At 43.8% G+C, this 21,021-nt stretch overlaps 1 protein-coding gene across 1 annotated transcript in view; it reads right to left on the reverse strand.

Moving 5' to 3' along the window:
* Positions 1 to 1,001: 1,001 nt before the first annotated feature.
* The window catches only part of LOC147456635 (uncharacterized), a 71,772-nt gene continuing 51,752 nt past the window's right edge, over positions 1,002 to 21,021 (reverse strand). Inside the window, exons 2-10 of the mRNA XM_086515070.1 lie at positions 2,823 to 3,009; positions 2,600 to 2,733; positions 2,399 to 2,511; positions 2,214 to 2,337; positions 1,979 to 2,128; positions 1,715 to 1,870; positions 1,528 to 1,607; positions 1,407 to 1,456; positions 1,002 to 1,319 (exon numbers count right to left, since the gene is read on the reverse strand). Of these exons, the coding sequence (XP_086371196.1) occupies positions 1,177 to 1,319; positions 1,407 to 1,456; positions 1,528 to 1,607; positions 1,715 to 1,870; positions 1,979 to 2,128; positions 2,214 to 2,337; positions 2,399 to 2,511; positions 2,600 to 2,733; positions 2,823 to 3,009 (1,137 nt within the window). The 3' untranslated portion in view covers positions 1,002 to 1,176. The remainder of the gene's footprint in view (positions 1,320 to 1,406; positions 1,457 to 1,527; positions 1,608 to 1,714; positions 1,871 to 1,978; positions 2,129 to 2,213; positions 2,338 to 2,398; positions 2,512 to 2,599; positions 2,734 to 2,822; positions 3,010 to 21,021) is intronic.

The raw sequence follows: 21,021 nt of genomic DNA on the forward strand, positions 1-21,021 counted from the left end.
GTTGGTTTGAATTAATTGGAAAAAATATAGACCACCCAAGAACATGCCCACTAGGTATTTTAAAGCAACGTAACAATCCAATGAACAAGAGGAACTCCAATCAAGATGTAGGACTGATGATCCTAACACCGACACCATCCACAATCCTCTCAAGGAGCACTCTTGCCTAAGTGTAGGATTGATAATTGGTAACGAAGGTAAACTTTGCTTACTCTATCTAGAATATAATAATTTGCTTATACTTGACTAATTTTACTAATTTAACCCCCTGAACTAACCCAATCTCTCCCCCATAATTTAAAATCGAGCCATTTTCTTTTTTATTACATCGGAGCTGAATGTTCATTCTACATGAATGTGTAGACACAACTTTTAGCAAGTAAATGTTTGCCCTTAAAATTGTGAGTGGTAAAATATATTTTTTTCTTTAAAATATCCGAGCTCCTTCAATTGCATAGGCATCGCATACTAACCTGAAGGCTGTGACAAGAATACAAACAACTTGTTACATTAGTGAATTGTTAGCATAAAATAAATTAGCCCACATAAATACTCATGATGAACGTTATGGGAGTAAAAGGTGTTTGTTTTAGAATACTATTATATATAGTAACGAGATAAATTGGACAGCATAGGAAGACTTGTTTATCCCTTCACAACAAGGTTTCTTTTCTACATATTAACGTTCCATCCACCTAGAAAAGGTGGGATGTGAGGTGGCTCAAATTTCTTGCATAAGATTGGGTGCAAGTACTCCACTTTTTCAAATAGAATTAGTTTCTCTCTTTGGTGAGAATGTTGGTGTTTTTATTTCATAATGTCAACTGATACATCAAAGCAATTAGCATACAGCCCACAAACTTCTTGAAAATTGTCCGTGTCACTTTGAAGGCAGCCAGCATTTAATAAAACCCCATGCCTAATAAGAGACTAAGGAAGAGATTTGTGGCATTACTAAGTCCAAATACTCAAAAGAAACCACCTAATATAAACTCAAGTACTTTATGTCTTTTGCAAATAAACAGATTTACATTACACAAATAATTTCTATAAACGTACTAAGCATTTACAATTACAATTTAGATAGTGCTTACCAAAATCACTGCTTTTAAATAATTATATGACATCGAGAGCACCTTCTAAGCCCTTTATGATCAAATTTCCAAGCAAAGGAGTTTATGAGGATGCAGCATAGCCATGATGTTGGTCTTGGTATTGACTAAGCCAGCTCTTGATGTGAGCTATCTCAACCTGCCGCTGTTCGATGAGCCATTGAGGATCGTCTTCTGTGGAGGACCTCAGATCCAAATGATGAGCCCCTGCTCAGCCACCACTCACAAGCCTACAGATCCGACTTTATATTGAAACAACATTGGCTTCTGAAAAAAGGGATCTCTTGAACTTACCTTGCTCTGTTATAACAGCCACTAAAGTGCTTGATATGTTCTGTAACACACTGCAGTAACAAAACAAATGTGAAGGCCAAGACATATCGATGAGACAAACATTTTTATCCAGTTTACTTACCCGCCCCCACTCCATGGATCTAGTAAACCGTTGGAAAACACAATGTTGCTCCCAAAGTTTTCGAGAACTTTCTTGATACTCTGCAGGCATTCAAAGCATGTTGCAGAAACAATCGACGGTGTTGAAAGAGAAACACGAAATATTTCACAGCACAGTATAGCAAGAAAAACAAACAAAGAGGCATTACATGGCCCCCAAATTCTTGCGTGATCCATGTAGGCATCGGCTTTACGCCATACTGTTCCAGACAGTAAGCTTCATATTGCTGCAGATCAAAGGTGTAAGGGGGAAACATGCTGTTACTCCCGTTACTACTCATTGGCATAACCATCTCTGTGCAAGCCTGTGAGCAATCACGCACAGAAGTCACACACTTTGCCGAGCTCAAGCTACCTAGACTCTAATGTATTCAAAGGTAGAACAGGAGCAACAAATCTTATTTATTTTTTACCTGCCAATCCCAACCATCAATACCATCTATATTCTCTCCAAGATCAAAACAAGTTGCTGATCCCGTGTAGTTGTAATACACACTCATACCAGCAAATATCCGAGATAAGATATCAGTATTATTATAACCAGCATTTATGGCATTACAGACCTGTCTCCATATGTGAACACTCCTTGCTGAGAACAGGTAACATGAAGCACCTCTGCTCAAGCTCACCAAATGAAAAGAATGATACCTCTCTGACTGGGAAGGCTGGCAATGGCATGGTAAAATTAGCGGCATATGGATAATTGACCATTGCAAGATATTCGTAAGCAGCGTACATCCAGTTTTCCAGTTCAGAAGTGTTGTTTAGCTGACTAAACATGTAATGCATCAGGCCTTCCTCCTCATATCCAAAATCATAAGTCAACAGCATACCTACACAACAGGAACTTGTTCGTTAGAGATTGCAAACCCTCCTCAGACTGACCGACAGTGTCAAGTACATCCCAGGATTGCTGGATAACGTCAAAACAGTCACTGCTCTCTCCCTGCACAATAATCAGAATTCCGCTGTTACACAAAAAGATTCCAATGTGCAGGAAATGTCCTGCTTCTGCAAACAGGGCAAGTGCACACCTTGAAGTCTTCAGAAACTATTCTGTAGAATGTGTCAGTTGGAACTAAATCTTCAAATTGCAGAATAGGTGCAGATGATGCAATAGCTCCAATGGCAATGTGAGGATACTTCAGCCGCATCCAAGCAGCTAGCACTAATGTGCACATGAAACAAACACAGTGAGCTAATCATTATGTGTGGGAAGACTAGTGCATATCAAAGGTAGACATCTGCATGACCTACTTCCCCCATAAGAACCTCCAAACAAAACAACTGGGCAGGCTTCAGCGGACATGTTCTTCTTCAAGTCAGTCAGCAGCGATACAAAGTCGGCCAGAGCTTGTTCAGATGTTAAATAAGCTAGGCTATCAGCATCCTTGTAAGCAGCTTCCTGACTGCCAAAAGGCATTGATTCTCCATAGTAGCGATGCTGTAAGACAGCAAAGACAACACTTCAAGTAAGTAGTCACATGTCCTCTGTCCTGTTAAATGTTGGAAAGAGTGAATTTGCAGTGCAGAGTCAAAATTACTCCAGCACAAACTGCACTTCAAATCAAAAAGATTTGAAAGATAGACCAGAACAAGAGAAACAAGTTGCCTTGATACATAGCAGAAACGATAATTTGTGCGTTCTTTATGAAAGACACTGACATCAGAAAAGAGATGTCACGAAAAAAAGCATAAAAAATAAGGGAATCTTGCCATAGGCCACTGCTAAGGGAAAAGCTGCTATTGCCATTTTTTGGGGCCTTCGGACACATTGCCATTTACCTTATCAAAGAAACACTGGTTCCCAGCCTTTTGCTCCAAAGATCATTCATGCGATGCCTTCTCCTCTCACAGTAGAAATACTTGAAAAGCATGATGTTACAAACAGAGACAATCTATAACAAGCATTTAATTGGCACTATTGAATAACAAGCATTGCACAAATTGTAAAAGACAGCGGGATGCTCCTCCACAAGAGAGATCGGTGGCCCTGAACTACATTTGTCAGCACCCCGGGTTGAATAAATCTGAATTCAGATTTTTAGCCCTCTATGAGCCTCTGTTGCTTGACTCTTCAACTCTGGACCTGTGAACTTGTGTTAAGTGTTGTCACAAAGTGATGCTGTATCAGGCCAGAACCCAAACAGAAGAGAGAAACAGAGCCGAGAGAGATGATGTGGCAGTACGGAACCCGGAAAACGAAGCAGAAATGGAGGTCCGTACGCTGCTGAATGGCAGCCCTTGCCCTGCTAACGTGGTAGTCCGTAAGCTGCTAATGTTGCAGACAGTAGGATGATGATGTGGCAGCTTTGTCGGCTTCAGAAAAAAAACAGTTGACTTTTATGGCACCAAGATTTTAGCAGTTATTGCTTTTGGGGGTGCCCAGCTTTTTGTTCCAGTTGATTTTGGGCCTAGTGCCTAAGATTTGTGCCCCAAGGGTCACTTCTTGCAGATCAGTGCATGATTGCACAGTTGCAAAGTGACTCCTTGGTAGTTGTGCTATGTGACTTTATCAATATAGAGAAGTACCGCAAGGGCACCAGACTTTGGTGCCAATGCATCTAGAAGTGGAACCCCGCCACTTCGTGCCTCAACTTCAAATTGTTTTCAAGTTCACATGTTATCAATTTTCAGTTTTGTTCATGTGTGTGTTGTGGAATTACCGCCTCGCCAATGGCTATTAAAGCTTCAATCGATCCCTCTTCCACAGACGATCCGGTCCAACTTTTTGCAACACACGCCATGGATTCTAACAGTGAATCCAAAAGGGAACGTGTCACCAAGAGGTGTATTTTTCTTGTTGCCTTCTTTAAATATGTACTACATATTTTTATTTATTTTATTTTTACTTGTTTTCCCCGAAAACCTTGAAAAGGTGCAAGTGGACATTGCATGGCCTGTGTGAAACGACTGCGGCCGAACAGGTTTTTCACATCAAGAGTCTAGGTCGATTGGTCTGGGACTGGTCGGGCCAGCTAGCATTGAATTTTGATGAGTATGGAAGCTTGTGTGTGCCAGAGTTGAAATTTGGGCCACTCGGCAAGTCACTTACAACTTCATAAGTTGGTGGTAACTAGGGAATTTAAGCAAAGGGGCAAACTGGACACTTGGCAGTAGGAGAGCAACCTACAGGTCAACACTGAGTCAATCCCAGCTGGGGGCGCCCAAATGAGAAAGAAGGCTGATTTGGGAGTCATTGTGACTTACAAAGTTCACAGCTATAATGGTAGTCGCCCAATGATATGCTCTCGTGCATCTCTCTCTCCCCTTTTGCACATATGGTAATGCCCCACTAGTTGGGCTTCTCAGATGACCATGTACAGTTCTCACGGTTTTATGCACGTTTGCCAAGGCAAGAGCCTTCTGAACAGGAACCGGATTAGCTAATTGCTAATCCCCCACAGGTACGCACAGTTCCATTGCGAAAGATTGCGGATTTAGAGAGTTTTCTCGCATGAAAACTCATCCAATTTTCAGGGGAACTGTCCCATTGCGTGCGGGAGCCCTTGGGATACGCGTAGATGTGTTTGCTCCGCTAAAAACGATCCAAAACAGAGAATTACAGCCTGCTGTGTTTTTCTGCACGTTTAGGGATTCGTACCTAAACTGCAAGGGAACACCAAGGGAACCTCGAGAAGACCTTGGCATGCTTAGACAACGCTTTGGGCACCTGGCAATGCCAAAACAGGGAATTACAACATGCTAGATTTCTGTTACAGCTCACCAAAAAGCTTCTAAATTGCGAGGGAATCCGTTCTAGACAGGTACTTTTGACCTACAAGGAATCTGGCGCCGTTATGTTGCCGAAATCAGGTCGGAAACCTGCATTTTCAGCCCTCGCCAAGTTTGGACAGCTTTGTGAGAGTGTGATCTAAGTGTGCGGATCGTCTATTTTCAATTGAATAAAGAAATACCGAAAGGGCGCCACTCTTTGGGGCCTACAGGGTGTCAGTCTCGTGTGCGCATTGACATTCTAGTCGCTGGACGCATCTGTGTTCTCTTTTCTTCCCGGTGCTCTATGTAAAGTTAACAAGTAATTGAAATAGTACCTCCCTCTACTGTGCACAGACCAATTCTATGGTTCCATCGACGGGATAGTCACTTTTTCTTCAAAAAGTGCAGCGTGGATTGTTGTGGGTGAAAGCAACACAGAGCTTGTCGTTATGGTAGAGAAGAGAGACCAAGTTCCTGAAGAGGGATCTTCCTCACGCGGCACAGAGAAAGTTCCTTCAACTCTTCAAGAAGAGGACAGGTTGTTCAAAGCTCAATTACGTAGTTGCATGGAAATGTTTCAGCAGTTGGCTAACAACCCAAGGATGCAGGAGTTCTTATAGGCTCCTACACAGGATTTATAGGCTCCGACACAAGGTTTTCAGGCTCCGACACAGGGCATGACTGAGCCGTTGCAAGAAAAGGAGATTTCCAATGCATAGAGGACTCGTGACGCTCGAGGAAAAGCCCATGTGATTGAGCAACCAACGATGTCCATTAATCCCAAGCAATTTGCTTTAGCTAGACAAGAACCGTTTGTGAATGGTCAAGGGAGTTATGAACAAGCTATGCGTCAGACCTTCCCTTACCTACTTCATATCCTGGTTATTTTGGAGGTGGTTCAATGTTTCAAGCTGTGGATGGACCTTCCATAGGTTATATGCCAGGGAATGTGTTCGGGACAATGCAAACACGTATGGTTAACCCTATGTACGGGAACATGAGTGTCTAACTAGGTTTTCAGGGTGCCTATGGTCAATTTCGAACGCCTGGAACACAATTTGGTATGGCTGGTTTTTTGCAGCCATATGTCCAAAATGCAGATATGACAGGTAAAACAGGTGATGCGCGTGTTGGAATGAACAATCATGAAGCACCACTTTTGCGGGCACCTATTTATGACAACGTGACTCCTTTGAGATAGCCAAAGGATTACAAGGAAGGTGGACGGGGAGTAAAGTTTGAGACTTTCAGGGGAATTGAGGATCAACTGAAGGCTTTGACCTTCATACAGCAGTTCGATGTAGCTTATGCTGGAGGAAACTTCACAAAGTCTTCGAAGATACGCAAGGCTGCCACTTTCTTGAAAGGGAATGCGCTTCAATGGTGGACCGCATTGCTGAATTAGGGTCAAGCCCCAACAACGTGGGTCCAATTCAAACAGCTTTTTGCGCCTGCTTACAAACACTGTTGAAGTGGATGTGATGACAGAATGGCACGAGTTGAAGAGTACAACAAACAGTTCTAGGCTGCACAATTGCCAGTAACCTCCTATAGGTTTGTGCCATTGTCAAGACACATTGAGAAGTACTGTTGCGGATTGCCGAAGAAAATCAGAGACTACTGCACAAAGACTAGTATCATGAATATGGCGCAGTTGACTGAGAATGCGAGAGTGGCTAGTAATCTGTCGAAGGGAGATTCCGATGGATTTAATAGCCACAAGAAAGGGTCCCAAGGTAAACGGTTTTCACCCAAGGGGCAATGCTGCAACAAAGACATCTCTACCTTCCACAAAGAAACCCTCCAATGATGAAGCTGACACGTCCAAGAAGCAATCTAAATCTTCTTTTGGGCAAGGACAAGGACAGAAAAGGCGTTTTTTTGGCAAATCTTTTGAAGAAAAGAAAGCTCCGAAAAGCCAACAAATGCTACAATTGTGCAGAGGAGGGCCATTTTGCTAACAGAAGAAGTCACAGGATAAGGATGACAAGTTAGAGCATAAAGGGAAAAAGCCAAAGCCCAGTGCACGACTTGTCCCAGATTTGGTTGGTGACCAGCCAAACATAGATTCCACGGAACTGTGCAGAGCTTGGGGCAAAATTAGAGACCAAACAGTGCTGGTTTTCTTCAATCTAGGAGCCCGTGCACCAGAATTGGCATCAAAGTTGGGCATTTGTGCAGAGGAGATGGGTATGACAGGTGAAGCAGGTTTGGCATGCCCAGGTCATTCAAAGCCGGTTACTCCCATTTTGGGGAAGCTTCGTCTGCACATTCAGAGTTATGTGGATGCGAAAGAATTTCATATTATACCACTTGAGGGCTGTGATGTGTTATTGGGTATCCCATGGTGTTACAGGTTGTATGCTATGGTAGATACTTGCAACAAAAAGATTACCCTTGTACATAGAGAAACAACTCATGCCCTTGATGTAAAGCTTAAAGGCGAGTCTGTTCCAGTTGTTTCTGCTTCTGCTATTTCATCTATAATAAGAATCATCTTTCTACGTTCTTGATCTTTGCAAAAGAAGTATTTGAAGTTGTATCTAATTTGTCTACCTTAGATAAAGACAGGTCAACTTTTTTGAGTGGTTTCAGTAATTGTTTTTTGGACTCTTTGCCAGGGGAGTTATCTCCTGAGAGACCTGCGGATCATACTATAGATGTTGTGCCAGGTTCTAGTCCACTGAATAGACCACCGTACAGGGTTAGTGCAGCCTAGCAGAAAGGGATTATGAGTTAGGTCAATGAGCTTTTAGAGAAGGGGCTGATTCAGCCCACTTCATCCCCTTTTTGTTCGCCTATACTCCTAGTGCAGAAGAAGGATGGTTCATGGCACATGTGCATTGACTATCGCGCCTTGAATAAGAATACCATCAAGAACAGGTTTCCCATACCAAGGATAGATGACATCCTTGCTCGGCTTGAGGGAGCGTCACTGTTTACAAGGATAGACCTAAAGAGTGGGTACCACCAGATACGCATTAGGCCAGAGGATGTCCATAAGACTCGTTCAGGACAACCTTTGGTCTCTATGAGTTTCTTGTCATGCCATTCGGTCTCACAAATGCTCCTCCCAATAGAATGATGGACATAATATTTAGACCACATAGAAACTACGTGGGTACCTTCTTTGATGACACGATTGTCTACTCAAAGTTTGAAGAGGAGCATAGGGATCACTTGTCGGGCAGTTTTCAATGAGCTACGCAAGAACAAGCTACTCATTAATGCGAAAAAGAGTGAATCTTTTTAGAAGAGATTCACTTCCTTGGGCACATTGTTTCAAAGGATGGAGTACCTATGGATGCCGCCAAAGTGGAAGCAATTAGGTCATGGCCAGACTTGAAGTTCCTACATGGCATTCGAAGCTTTCTAGGCTTATGTTCCTATTACAGGAGGTTCATCCGAAATTTTGCTGAGATCATTTCTCCACTCCATGCACTACAAGGAAAAGCAATTACTTTCCAGTGGACAGCCAAGGAAATTTTAGCCTTTAAACACTTGAAAGAGAAGCTGACTTCAGATCCGGTAATTATTTTGCTAGACTTTCAAAACCTTTTGTGGTTCATTGTGATGCATGTGGCCACAGTCTTGGTGCAGTTCTAATGCAGAATGGCCGAGTAGTTGCATATGAGAGCAGAATTCTTTTGAAGACCGAAAGGAACTTGCAAGTTTATGAGAAAGAATTGCTGGCAATAATTCACTCTCACTAGTTGGAAACACTATTTGCTAGGGGCTGATTTTGTTGTCCAAACAGATCATCAAACCTTGTGATACTTTCTCACACAAACGAAGTTGTCTGAGAAACACATGCGATGGGCAAACATCTTGTCAATGTTCCATTTTTAGATTGTGCATGTGCAAGGTAAAAAGAACGTGGTGGCTGATGCGTTGTAACGAAAGCCCCAAATTTCAGCAGTGTCAATTCAGTACCATTGTGAACTGGACGAAATGAAGAGACAATATGTTGAAGATTCAGATTTTTCAAGGATCTATGATCAGCTTGTTGATGGGCAACATCATGAGCACTATATGCTTAAGAATGACTTTCTCATGATGCATGGAAATTTATGCGTTACTAAACAGTTAAGGCCAAAGGTTTTGATGGAAAGTCGTGCTCCACCATATGCTGGGCATCGTGGAATTGATGCGACAATGGAAGGGGTTTTCTAGTCATGCCTAGTATGTCAAGAAGTCAAATTTGACAGGCAAAAGCAATCGGGATTGTTGCAACCATTGCCGATCCCTGATAGCCATGGGAAAGCATAGCAATGGACTTTATCTTTGATCTTCCAAGAACACAAACAGGCAATGATGGGGTTTGGACTATCATTTGTAGGTTCAGTAAGCAAGCCCATTTCATTCCTGTTAGGAAGAAGATAAAGCCAGAACACACGGTCAAGATATTCATGAGCAATATCTTTGAGTATCACGGGATGCCTCGTTCAATTGTCAGTGACAGGGATCCACGTATGACAAGTCTTTTCTGGAAGGCATTGTTTGAGAACATGGGCACTATGCTAAAGTTCTCATCTTCGTTTCATCCACAAACTGATGGACAATCAAAAGAGGCAAATTCTACTATCCTAGATCTGTTCAAATATTTTGTGTCAAAAAACAACATCTCCCATTGGTTGAATATGCTTACAATGACACTGTGAATACGTCAATAGGTAAGGCACCATTTGAGATAGTGGAAGGAGGGAAGAAAGTCCCACCCATTTTGCAAACCAAGGACAAGATATTTGAGACAGACAAGTATGTGCAAGATATGTATGAAACATACAGGAAGATAAAGATTGCTCTTGAGAAGACTCGGGCTAAGCAAAAGAAAGCTGTTGATCGTCACCGTCGTGAACTTGTATTTTCACTTGGTGATTGGGTACTTTTGCGCTTTGAAAAGACAAGGTTAAGGAAAAGGAACGTTTGTTTCCTAAGCTCAGCATGCGATATTATGGTCCTTTTCAAATTTTAGAAAAGATCAGCGATGTAGCCTATAGGTTGAAGCTACCAGAAGGCTAGAAAATACATAATGCGTTTCATGTCAGCCTTCTAAGGCCCTTTGTTGGTGATGGGCCAAAGAAAATGCTTGATGAGGAACAGCCTGAAGTGGAAGGATTGGATGAGATTCTTGTTCCTGCTGAATAGACATTGCATGGCCAGTGAGAAAAGTTGCGGCCGAATAGGTTTCTCACATCGGGAGTCTAGGTCGGTCGGTCAAGGACTGGGCCAATTAGCACTGAATTCTGATGAGTATGAAAGCCTATGTGCGCCAGAGATGAAATTTGGGCCACTCGACAAGTCACAACTTTATAAGTTGGTGGGAACTAGGGAATTTGACCAAAGGGGCAAACTACACTTTGCAGTAGGAGAGCAACCTGCAGGTCAACACTGAGTGAATCCCAGCTAGGGGCGCTCAAATGAGAGAGAAGGCTGATTTGGGAGTCATTGTGACCTATAGACTACAGTGTGTGTGTGAGTAGTGGGTGCAGGTTCACAGCTATAATGGAAGTAGCGTGATGATATGCTCTCGTGCATCTCTCTCTCCCCTTTTGCACATATGGTAATGCCCCACTAGTTGGGCTTCTCAGATGATCATGTACAGTTCTGAGGATTTTATGCCCGTTTGCCAAGGCAAGCGCCTTCTGAACACGAACTGGATTAGCTAATTGCTAATCCCCCACAGGTACGGACAATTCCATCGTGAAAGATTGCGGATTTGGAGAGTTTTCTCGCATGAAAAATCGTCCAATTTTTGGGGGAACTGTCCCATTGCGTGCGGGAGCCCTTGGGACACGCATAGACGTTCGCTCCGCTAAAAACAAACCAAAACAGAGAATTACAGCCTACTGTGTTTTTCTGCAGGTTTAGGGTTTCACACCTAAATTGCAAGGGAACACTAGGGGAACCTCGGGAAGGCCTTGGCATGCTTAGACAGGGCTTTGGGCACCTGGCAGTGGCAAAATAAGGAATTACAGCACGTTGAATTTCTATTACAGCTCACCAGAAAGCTTCTAAATTGCAAGGGAATACTTTTGACCTTCAAGGGTTTTGGTGCCGTTACGTTGCCAAAATCAGGTCGGAAACCTGTGTTTCAGCCCTCGCCTGGTTTGGACAGCTTTGTGAGAGTCAGATCTACACTCTACCAAAAGTTGCACTTTGAAGGAAAATATCAAAAGGCATGTAACTTCGGGCAAAAGTTTTTTGAAAGCTTGCCAAGTCCTTGGAGTGTGCAGCTTGGTAGCTATAGACTTCCACCACTACATGGCGTTGCTTCTGAGAAAACAATGGCTCGAAAAAATTTTCGGTCCTTCTCGTGCAGTGATCTTGAATTCCTTATGGCTTATGCTCTGTAAGACAGAGCGATGAAGATGGGAGTGCACCGATGCGCGATGACGTAAGGTTGGGAGTGATTAATAAGTCCGAGGATGGGACACGAAGATTCTGTAATAGAATTTCTAGTAAGCTTTATAAGCGCCACCTTGCTCTGTCTGCTCACAAGGACGGGCACCACGTGCCAATAGAAAAGAAAAAATTGAACAACTTTAAGCACTTCAAATAACGATTGAGCTGAAAGAGATAGACGACACACGAGACAAGAAGTGACGACACACGAGACGGGGAGTGGCAGAGTTCCACCCCAAGAGAGCACTGGCCCTAAACCTTGGCGCCCCTTTCAGTATTTCTTTATATTGCTTGAACTCAGTACAATGCCGGTACTCACGCTCTGCACCTTCACCCAGGAGCGTGCTAGAGACTGAGTCATCTACACATATTTGAAGGCCCTTGGCCTATGAAAAGCAGTTACATGAAAAGCTTCAAACTCAAAAGAATCTAGCCTCAAAAATTGGCGCTACAAACTGCCCAGCATAAATCACGGAAATCCCTACAGGCTACCAAGTTTGCATAGTCAGCGTGAAATGTAGAATTCTGTACACGCTGCCACATCATCATCTTCTACGCAAGTGAGTTGGAGCCTGTATGTGCTGGTCCTACTTTATTTAATCTCTTTAGGTCACTTGGGCCCCGGACGGGGTCCCATAAGTTAGTGGGAACTCTACTTTAGAAATAGGCCACTCGGCAAGACTTTGCAAGTTAGTAAAACTTCTTATGTTGCTTCTGCTTCTTCTACTACTTCTAGGGTTTAGGCCCCTCGATCGGGATTTGCAGGTTGGCTCCGTTCTTCAGTGGCTTGACACGTGAGCAGTTTGTGACACTAACTCCATGCAGACATGCAATTGACCATCTCTCACAGCACGTACAAAGTCAAAGCTTACACTAGCACACAAAACACATAACAACCAACAACCACATTTATATCCTAGTCCTCGTCAAGGCCTCAAATACAATCGGTGAATTTGAAATGTCGGTAGTCACAAGAAAAGCATTGTAAATCCTTAAGTATCCGGCAACTTCAGATTAAGGGATACCTCATGCTACTACTTGTTTACAGAGTGATTTCTGGCAATTTTGTGAGCTTGTTCAGGACATGCATGTTCGGACAAGTCCATTAGATAGGCTTTTCCAGTTTTGGAACCTATTGCATAAATGGTTTGTACACGTGTTTGACGGATGTTGTTACGCTTTGGCGGGTATCCAACAACATGAGTGTGTAGATTAGATATAGGGAATACATGGGTTCAACTCCCAGGTCAAATGCATCACCGATTAGTGAGTTACGGCCTTTCAGCGCCAGGAACTCCTGTGCGCACATTGCTTATTTTAGGGTTAGGCGCCCTATAGCCTTGGTGGTTTAGACCATATGCTGTTTATCATTGCCGCTTGGTTCACATGAATTTTCAGCATTGCAATTGTGATTAGATCTGCTGCATTTTATGCCATGATCTGCATTGTGCAGTTAGTATTCAGCCCTCGATTTCTCACATGTCAGGTGTGCAAATCAGCCTCAGATTTACCTTGTGGTGGCCATCCACAACCCACATTGAGTTGGATCTCATCAACCTTGGAAGTGCTTCATTTCTAAGAGTTACCAACGATACCATCATCCTTCGAGTCGAGTAGATCAAGGTTGTACCATATGTACATACGGATCCCATCTGTATAATACATATTTGTACACATTTTGAGAAATAAATATATAGAAAAAAAAGGGGTGGGGGTAATTATTTTTTATAAGGGGCCCAATTGTTCGTTTGAGTTCGTTAAGTGGGGCGAGGGATTTTGTCACAACTCAGTGACGTGGCTGCTCAAAACACACACACACCCTCTTCCAGAGACTCCCGGCTGGTTCGCTGCAATGCTGACGTGGCAGTCACCGTACGGAACGTAGCCCGGAAAATGCCGCGCGAATCATGGCTGATGACGTGGTAGGCAGCATACGGAAAATCTGCTTTTTGGCTACAATACTCGCTGAAAAATCCTACGCTGGGCCTTTTTGGAATTGGCTTTATTTTCCACTAAGAGAGAGAGAGAGAGAGCTTTATTTTTAAAGTGCTTTTAGACTTTGAAGCTTTTGGGGCTCTGCTTTTAGCATCCCTTGTAAAACCTTTATAAGAGTCTTTGGGCTCTCACTTCTCAGAGCATCTGGACGCAGAGTCTGAGAGTGAGTCCCGACTACTTGCATTGTACTTTGAGTTGCAGATAAATACAAAAAGAAATACCGAAAGGGGTGCAAGTCTTTGGGGCCAATATCTCTAGGCATGGAACTCCGCCGGGCCAGTGTCGAATCAATTGTGAACTGTGAACTGTTTTGAAGTATTTTCTTGTGGTGTCGCGGTAGAATCTCGACTTGGAGTGTCCAAGTCTGTTTTACAGTGGTATTAGAGCACGACCGATTTCTCTTCTACGGGAAATCCGATCCTTTTTACGCGGCACTTATGGCTTCAAACAGAGATCAGTCGACTTCCTCTGCATCTCGAGATGCCGGAAGAGATCACAACGAAGATTCACGCGAGGAGTACGGCCCGCCTCGGCCTACTCAGGCGGAGATCGAAGAGATGGAGCATCGACGATTAATCGGCGATGCAACAAAGATGATGCTTAATTTTGCGAAGGACCCAAAATTTGCAAAATATATGAGCCAGACCTCCTTCAACGAGGTGCATGCATAGTGGCGGCAGACCACAGAGCCAGCCCTCAAACCGGCCCTGAAGGAACCTCGTACACAGAGCAAGAATTAGAAGAGGTGGTTGATGCACGAATTGCTCAGCTTTTTGACGCGCAGAACAAAGCTAAAAAGCACGACAAAAAGCAGAAGAAAGGCACTGATTTCCCGGGTTATTTGGGTCGTCAGTCTACATTTGAATCGGCAAGAAAGCAGAAGAAGCGTGTTTGATTTGAAGGAGTACCCAATTCTTCTTCTTCCTCTTCTTCTGAGAGTTCTTCTAGCTCCTCTGCCTCGAGCGAAGAAAACAGAAAAGGCAAAAAGCAAAGCTTTGGAAAGGGCAAGAAAAAAACAAAAAAGCCTAAATCTCGCCCCGTGGGGTTGATAGTTCTACAGAGGACTCGTCTTCAGATAGTTCAGACTTTGACGACAGCAGCTTTTATGCAAAGAAGAATAATTTTTATAAAGCCAACTAGTATGACTTTCTGGAAGACAAAAGTAAGAAAGTCCGAGAGTTTAAGGAAGGTGGACAGTCAATTAAATTTGACACGTTTTATACAGCAGTTTGACATAGCTTTCTCAGGAGGGCGTTACTCAGAGCACTCTAAGAATGCTCCAACTTGGTGGTCCACGCTTCTATTAAACAAGACAGCGGCAATTAAATGGCTGATATTCAAAAGGATTTTTATTTCTTCATGGCTGACTCGAGAGTATGAACGCGACATACGAATTGCTTGGAACCATCTTCGAATGACCAAGAAGGATACAGTGGATGCTTATTGCAAGAGATTCTGGAGCTCTTTTCTAACCGCCTCTTCATTTAAGAAGATCTCATTCAAAGAACAAATTGAGCGGTTTACCTTGGGTCTTCCTACAGAGATCTAAGATCAATGCTTAGAACAAAAGTCAGCTTCCATTTAGGAGTTGACAAGTCATGCGAAACGGGGTTTTGCCATTCCCTCAGGCAGTTTGACCTACCCCACATATGAAATCATGACGCAAAGGGCCGAACAGACTTCGACAAATGAAAGTAGAAAGAGGAAGAGCAATCCAGAAAAGAAAGAAAAGGATGCACATCCCAAACTCACTCCTCAAGAGAGGGCTCGCTACATCAAGGAGGGGAAGTGCGCTGGATGCGGGGAAATTGAACATATCTCCGCAAAGCGCCCTAAAAAGGCACAAAAAGAACAGAACGACAAGGACGATGAAAAGCCTGAGAGTTCGAGAGCAGTTGTGGAACGTGTAAGAAAAGGCAATATAAAAACAGGACTGGTTCCAGATTGCGTGGGTACTAATCCAGCACGATGGACGAGAGTACAAAACTTTGCCGACCTTGGGGCAAAGTAAAAGACCAAGAAGCTCTGATCTTCTTTGACCAAGGCCAACTTCATTTCTCCGGAATTGGCGGCACGGCTCGAGATCGGAGATCACTCCCGATTGGATGGGACCACTTGCAGAGGCAGTTCTAGCGGCACCCGGTAGGGACGTAGCCATTACACTGTCATTGGCAAACTTCGGTTGCATTGTCAGGGGCATTTGGGGCATGAGGACTTTTACATAGCCTTTGGAAGGTTGTGATGTTCTCTTGGGAATTCCCTGGTACCACAAGAACAACGCCGTGGTTGATTATCGGACGAGGAAAGCGACTTTGACCACAAAGAAGGGCAAAACCATTGTACTCGATGTAAAACTTAAGGGCGAGTTTGTCCCTATTGTATCGGCTTCGGCCATTTCAAAATCAATGAAATCCAGTCTGTTTGTTTACTCGATCTTTTTGAAAGAGTTGAATGATGAGGATAGGACAAAGTTACCACCCACTCGTCCTGAAGATCTACAATGAAATGATACCTGGAAGCACACCACCGAACCGGCCACCTTACCGTGTGAGCCGAGCCTAGAACAAAGAAATTATGAACCAAGTGAAAGACCTCTTGGAAAAGTAATGTGCATCAATTATAGAGCTCTCAACAAAATCACCATCAAGAACAGATCTCCGATTCCTAGAATCGATGATATACTTGACCGACTTCAGGGATCCTCGTGCTTTAGCAGGATCGACTTGAAAAGTGGATATCATCAGATCCGAATCACGCCGGGAGATGTCTACAAGACAGCCTTTCGGACGACTTTTGGGTTATTTGAGTTTTTGGTGATGCCTTTTGGCTTAGCCAATGCTCCTGCGACATTTAATCAGATGATGGACATGATTTTTACAGAGTACAGACTATTTGTTGGCACTTTCTTTGACGACATCATTGTTTTCTCCAAGGATGAGGCAGAACATAGAGAACATCTGCTTCAGGTCTTTCAGGCATTACGAGATCACAAGTTGGTGATTAGTGCGAAGAAAAGTGAATTTTTCTTTCCAGAGATACATTTTTTGGGACACATTGCAGATGGACCCGCCCATGATAGAGACTATCTGTGATTGGCCCGATTTGAAGAATGTCCATGAAGTTAGAAGCTTCTTGGGCTTGTGTTCGTACACAGGCGGTTCATTAGAAAGTTTGCAAAAGTTGCTTCCCCTTTGCATATCCTTGACACAGAAAGGAGTCCCTTTCTCGTGGGGACCCACAAAGGTGACTCCCTTTCAAACTTTGAAAGAGAAATTGACTATGGGACCAGTTTTGACTTTGCTGGACTTACAGAAGTCATTTGAAGTATATCGTGATGCTTGTGGTCGTAGTCTGGGTGCCGTCTTAATGCAAGAAGGCCATGTCATTGCTTACGAGAGCCGATTGTTCGCAAGGCCGGAATTGACAGCACAGATTTATGAGAAAGAGCTTTTGGTGGTTATCCATGCTCTTACTCAGTGGCGGCATTACCTACTCGGAGCGGATTTTACTATCTTTACAGACCATCAGAGTTTACGCTACTTCTTGTCACAGAAGTAGCTATCGGAAAAGCAAATGCGGTGGGCGAACACCTTGTCACAGTTTCACTTCCAAATTGTCCATGTGCAGGGACAGAAGAATTTAGTGGCAGATGCTTTGTATCATAGGAGCTTCGAGGATATGGTCAATTAGTATGCCACAGACATAGATTTTGCAGATATTTTTACACGGATACGGGATGGGGAGATAGTAGCGGGATATTCCATTCGAGATGGCTACTTGATGAGGAAAACCATGTTGTGCGTTACACAACCGTTGAGGGAAAAGGTTATGACCGAATGCCACTGTCCACCTTTTACGGGTCACCGCGGCATTGCTACCACCTTGAAAGGGGTAGAAAGATACTTCTTTTGGCCGACACTCAAGAAGGATGTGGATGAGTTTCTGCGCAGTTGCTTGGTATGCCAGAAGGTCAAGTTTGACAGGCATAAAGCCAAGGGATTGTTACAGCCTTGCCCATACCCACCCGCCCTTGAGAAAGTATTGCAATGGATTTCATTTTTAATCTCCCGAGAACACAGAGTGGTCACGATGGTATCTGAATTGTTATTGACAGATTTAGCAAGCAGACTCATTTCATTCCAATGAAGAAAACAGTCAAACCGGATCATCTAGCGAGACTGTTTGTGGCCCAGATCTTCAGATTACATGGCATGCCCGAGACGATTGTCTCCGACATGGACCCCAGATTCACGAGTTTGTTTTGGAAGGCGTCGGCCCCAACCGGGTCCATCGTGCATCCCCACGGCCCGTGCCACGGCTAGCCGAGATCGGGTGGTCACCGTCCCACCGTCACCCCGGGAGCTCTGAATCAACCGGAGCCCAACAATTTGGGAGAACATTGGCACGCGGTTGCAGTTCTCGTCATCTTTCCACCCGCAAACTGACGGGCAATCTGAGATTGCCAATTCAATGGTTTTAGATTTATTGAAATCTTACATCTCGGATCAGAAGACTCAATGGGAAAAGTAGATATCTACCTTTGGTTGAATTTGCCTACAATAACACGATACACCCTTCAACGGGGAAGGCGCCATTTGAGATTATTGAAGGTGTTGCGAAGGTTCCACCCCTTCCTAAGCACGAAAGATAAGAATTTTGAAGCTAATGAGTACACGCGCGACTTGGACACAGCTTTTGCCAAGATCGACGAGGCTTTGCAAAAATCTCAGGAAAGACAAAAAAAGACAGCAGATCGCCATCGTTGCGATTTGAAATTGAAGGAGAATGATTGGGTGCTCTTACGTTTTGAGAAGGCACGCCTGAGAAAGAAAAAGGGAAAGGAGAGGCTTTTTCCAAAGCTTAGTATGTGATACTACGGACCTTTCCAGATCTCGGAAAAGATCAATGATGTCACCTTCCAACTGAAACTGCCTGACACTTTGAAGGATTCATAATGCATTTCATGTGAGTCTCTGAAACTGCCTGACACTTTGAAGGATTCATAATGCATTTTAAAGGTGATGTGCCCGAAGATGGGGAGCCTGATGAGCAACCCAAAGTGGAAGAAAACGAGGAGATCCTTGTTCCAAAATAGATATTGGCACATAAGGACAGAAAGATTAAGGGTAAAGTGAGAAGGCGGGTCTTGGTTAAATTCAAGAACTACCTGCATTGGATGCGAAGTGGATGGAGGAGGAGGACCTAGCAGATACTTGTCACAAAGTGATGGCGTGGCTACCGACAACAGAAACCCTAATTCCTGCAAACCCTAAATTCTGCCAGAAACCCTAATCTGCAGAAACCCTAATTTCTGGAAACCCTAACCCTAATCTCTGCGTTCCGAAAATTGCGCGGAAAACGTGGACCTGAAAAAAAGCATGATGAGTGACGCAATTTCAGCTTTTGGCTAGGCTTTGGAGATGGAGAGAGAAATTGCTTTATTTTACTCTCTTGAGAAAGAGAGAGAGAGAGAGAGAGAGAGAGAGAGAGAGAGAGAGAGAGAGAGAGAGAGAGAGAGAGAGAGAGAGAATTTTCATTGCTTTTATTTTTGAAAGCTTTTGGGGCTCTGTGTTTGGGCATCCCTTGTAATCTTTAAATACGTAGTGAGGGGCTCACTCTGCAGAGCATCTGGACGCAGAGTCTGAAAGTGAAACCCTAACTGCTCTCTTGTACTTTGATCATTGATTAATACATAAAGAAATACCGAAAGGGGCGCCAAGTCTTTGGGGCCAATATCTCTAGGCACGGAACTCCGCCGGGCCAGTGCAAATCTATTGTGATCTGTGAATTGTTTTGAAGTGGTTATTTGGTGCTGTCGTGATTGATTCTTGACTTGGAGTGTCCAAGTCTGTTACAGTGGTATCAGAGCACGGCCCAATTCTCTTCTACGGGAAATCCAATCAGTTGACTCCCTCTGCATCTGGAGATGCGAGCAGGGATCACAACGAAGATTCCAGTAGAGTGTATGGCCCGCCTCGGCCTACTCACGCGGAGCGGCGAGAGATGGAGCATCGTCAATTGATCGGCGATGCAATGAAGATGATCCTCAATTTTGCGAAGGACCGAAAGTTTGCAAAGTATATGAGCGAGACTTCTTTTCAGGAAGTGCACGAGCAGTGGCAGAAAACCACTACACCACTCCTGAAACCCGCTCTCAAGAAACCTGCTCACAAGAAATATTCAAAGAAGGAATTAGAAGACGTGGTTGATACACGGATTGCTCAGCTTTTTGACGCGCAAAAGAAAGCCAAAAAGCACGGCAAAAAGCACAAGAAAAGCACTGACTTCCCTAGTTATTTGGGTCGTCAGTCGACATTTGGCAAAGCAAAGAAACAGAAGAAGCATGTCCACTTTGAAGGAGTACCCAGTTCTTCTTCTTCTTCTTCTGACAGTTCTTCTAGCTCTTCAGATTTGAGCGAAGAAGACAGAAAAGATAAAAAGCGAAGCAAGAAACAACGCTTAGGAAAGGGCAAGAAAAAGGCAAAGAAGGCTAAATCTCGCCCAGAGACTGACAGTTCTACTGAGGACTCGTCTACAGACAGCTCCGATTCCGATGACGGAAACTTTTATGCGAACAAGAAGAATATTTATAAAGCCAACCAGTATGACTTTCTCGAAGATAAAAGCAAGAAAGTCCGAGAGTTTAAGGAAGGTGGCCACTCGATCAAATTTGACACTTTTTCAGGATACTCGGATGCTTCAAAGGCTTTGTCTTTTATACAGCAGTTTGACATTGCTTTCGCGGGAGGACGCTACTCAGAGCACTCCAAGATTTGGAGAACCGCCTCTTACTTTAAGGGGAATGCTCGCACTTGCTGGTCCACGCTTCTTTTAAACAAGACTGCGCCAGTTAAATGGCTGAAATTTAAGAAGCTTTTTATTTCTTCTTGGTTGACGCAAGAGTATGAACGAGATATACGAGATACTTGGAACCATCTTCGGATGACCAAGAAAGATACAATAAATGCTTACTGTGAGAGATTCTGGAGCTCTTTTCTACCCACCTCTTCATTCACGAAGATCTCGTTCAAAGAACAGATTGAGCGGTTTACTTTGGGTCTACCTACAGAGATCCGAGATCACTGCTTAGAAGTCAGCTTCTATTCAAGAGTTGATGAGTCATGAGAAGCGGGGCTTTGCCATTCACTCTGGCATTCTGACCTACCCCATAGATGAGGCTATGACACAACGACCCGAACAGACTTCTGAGAATAAAAGTAGAAAGAAAAAGAGCAACCCAGAGAAAAAGGATGCACGACCCAAGCTTACTCCTCAGGAGCGAGCTCGATCCATCAAGGAGGGGAAGTGCTTTGGATGCGGGAAACATGGACATATCTCC

Source organism: Adiantum capillus-veneris, chromosome 6 (genome assembly GCF_014529385.1).
Source record: "Adiantum capillus-veneris isolate H3 chromosome 6, ASM1452938v2, whole genome shotgun sequence".
Taxonomy (NCBI): Eukaryota; Viridiplantae; Streptophyta; class Polypodiopsida; order Polypodiales; family Pteridaceae; genus Adiantum; species Adiantum capillus-veneris.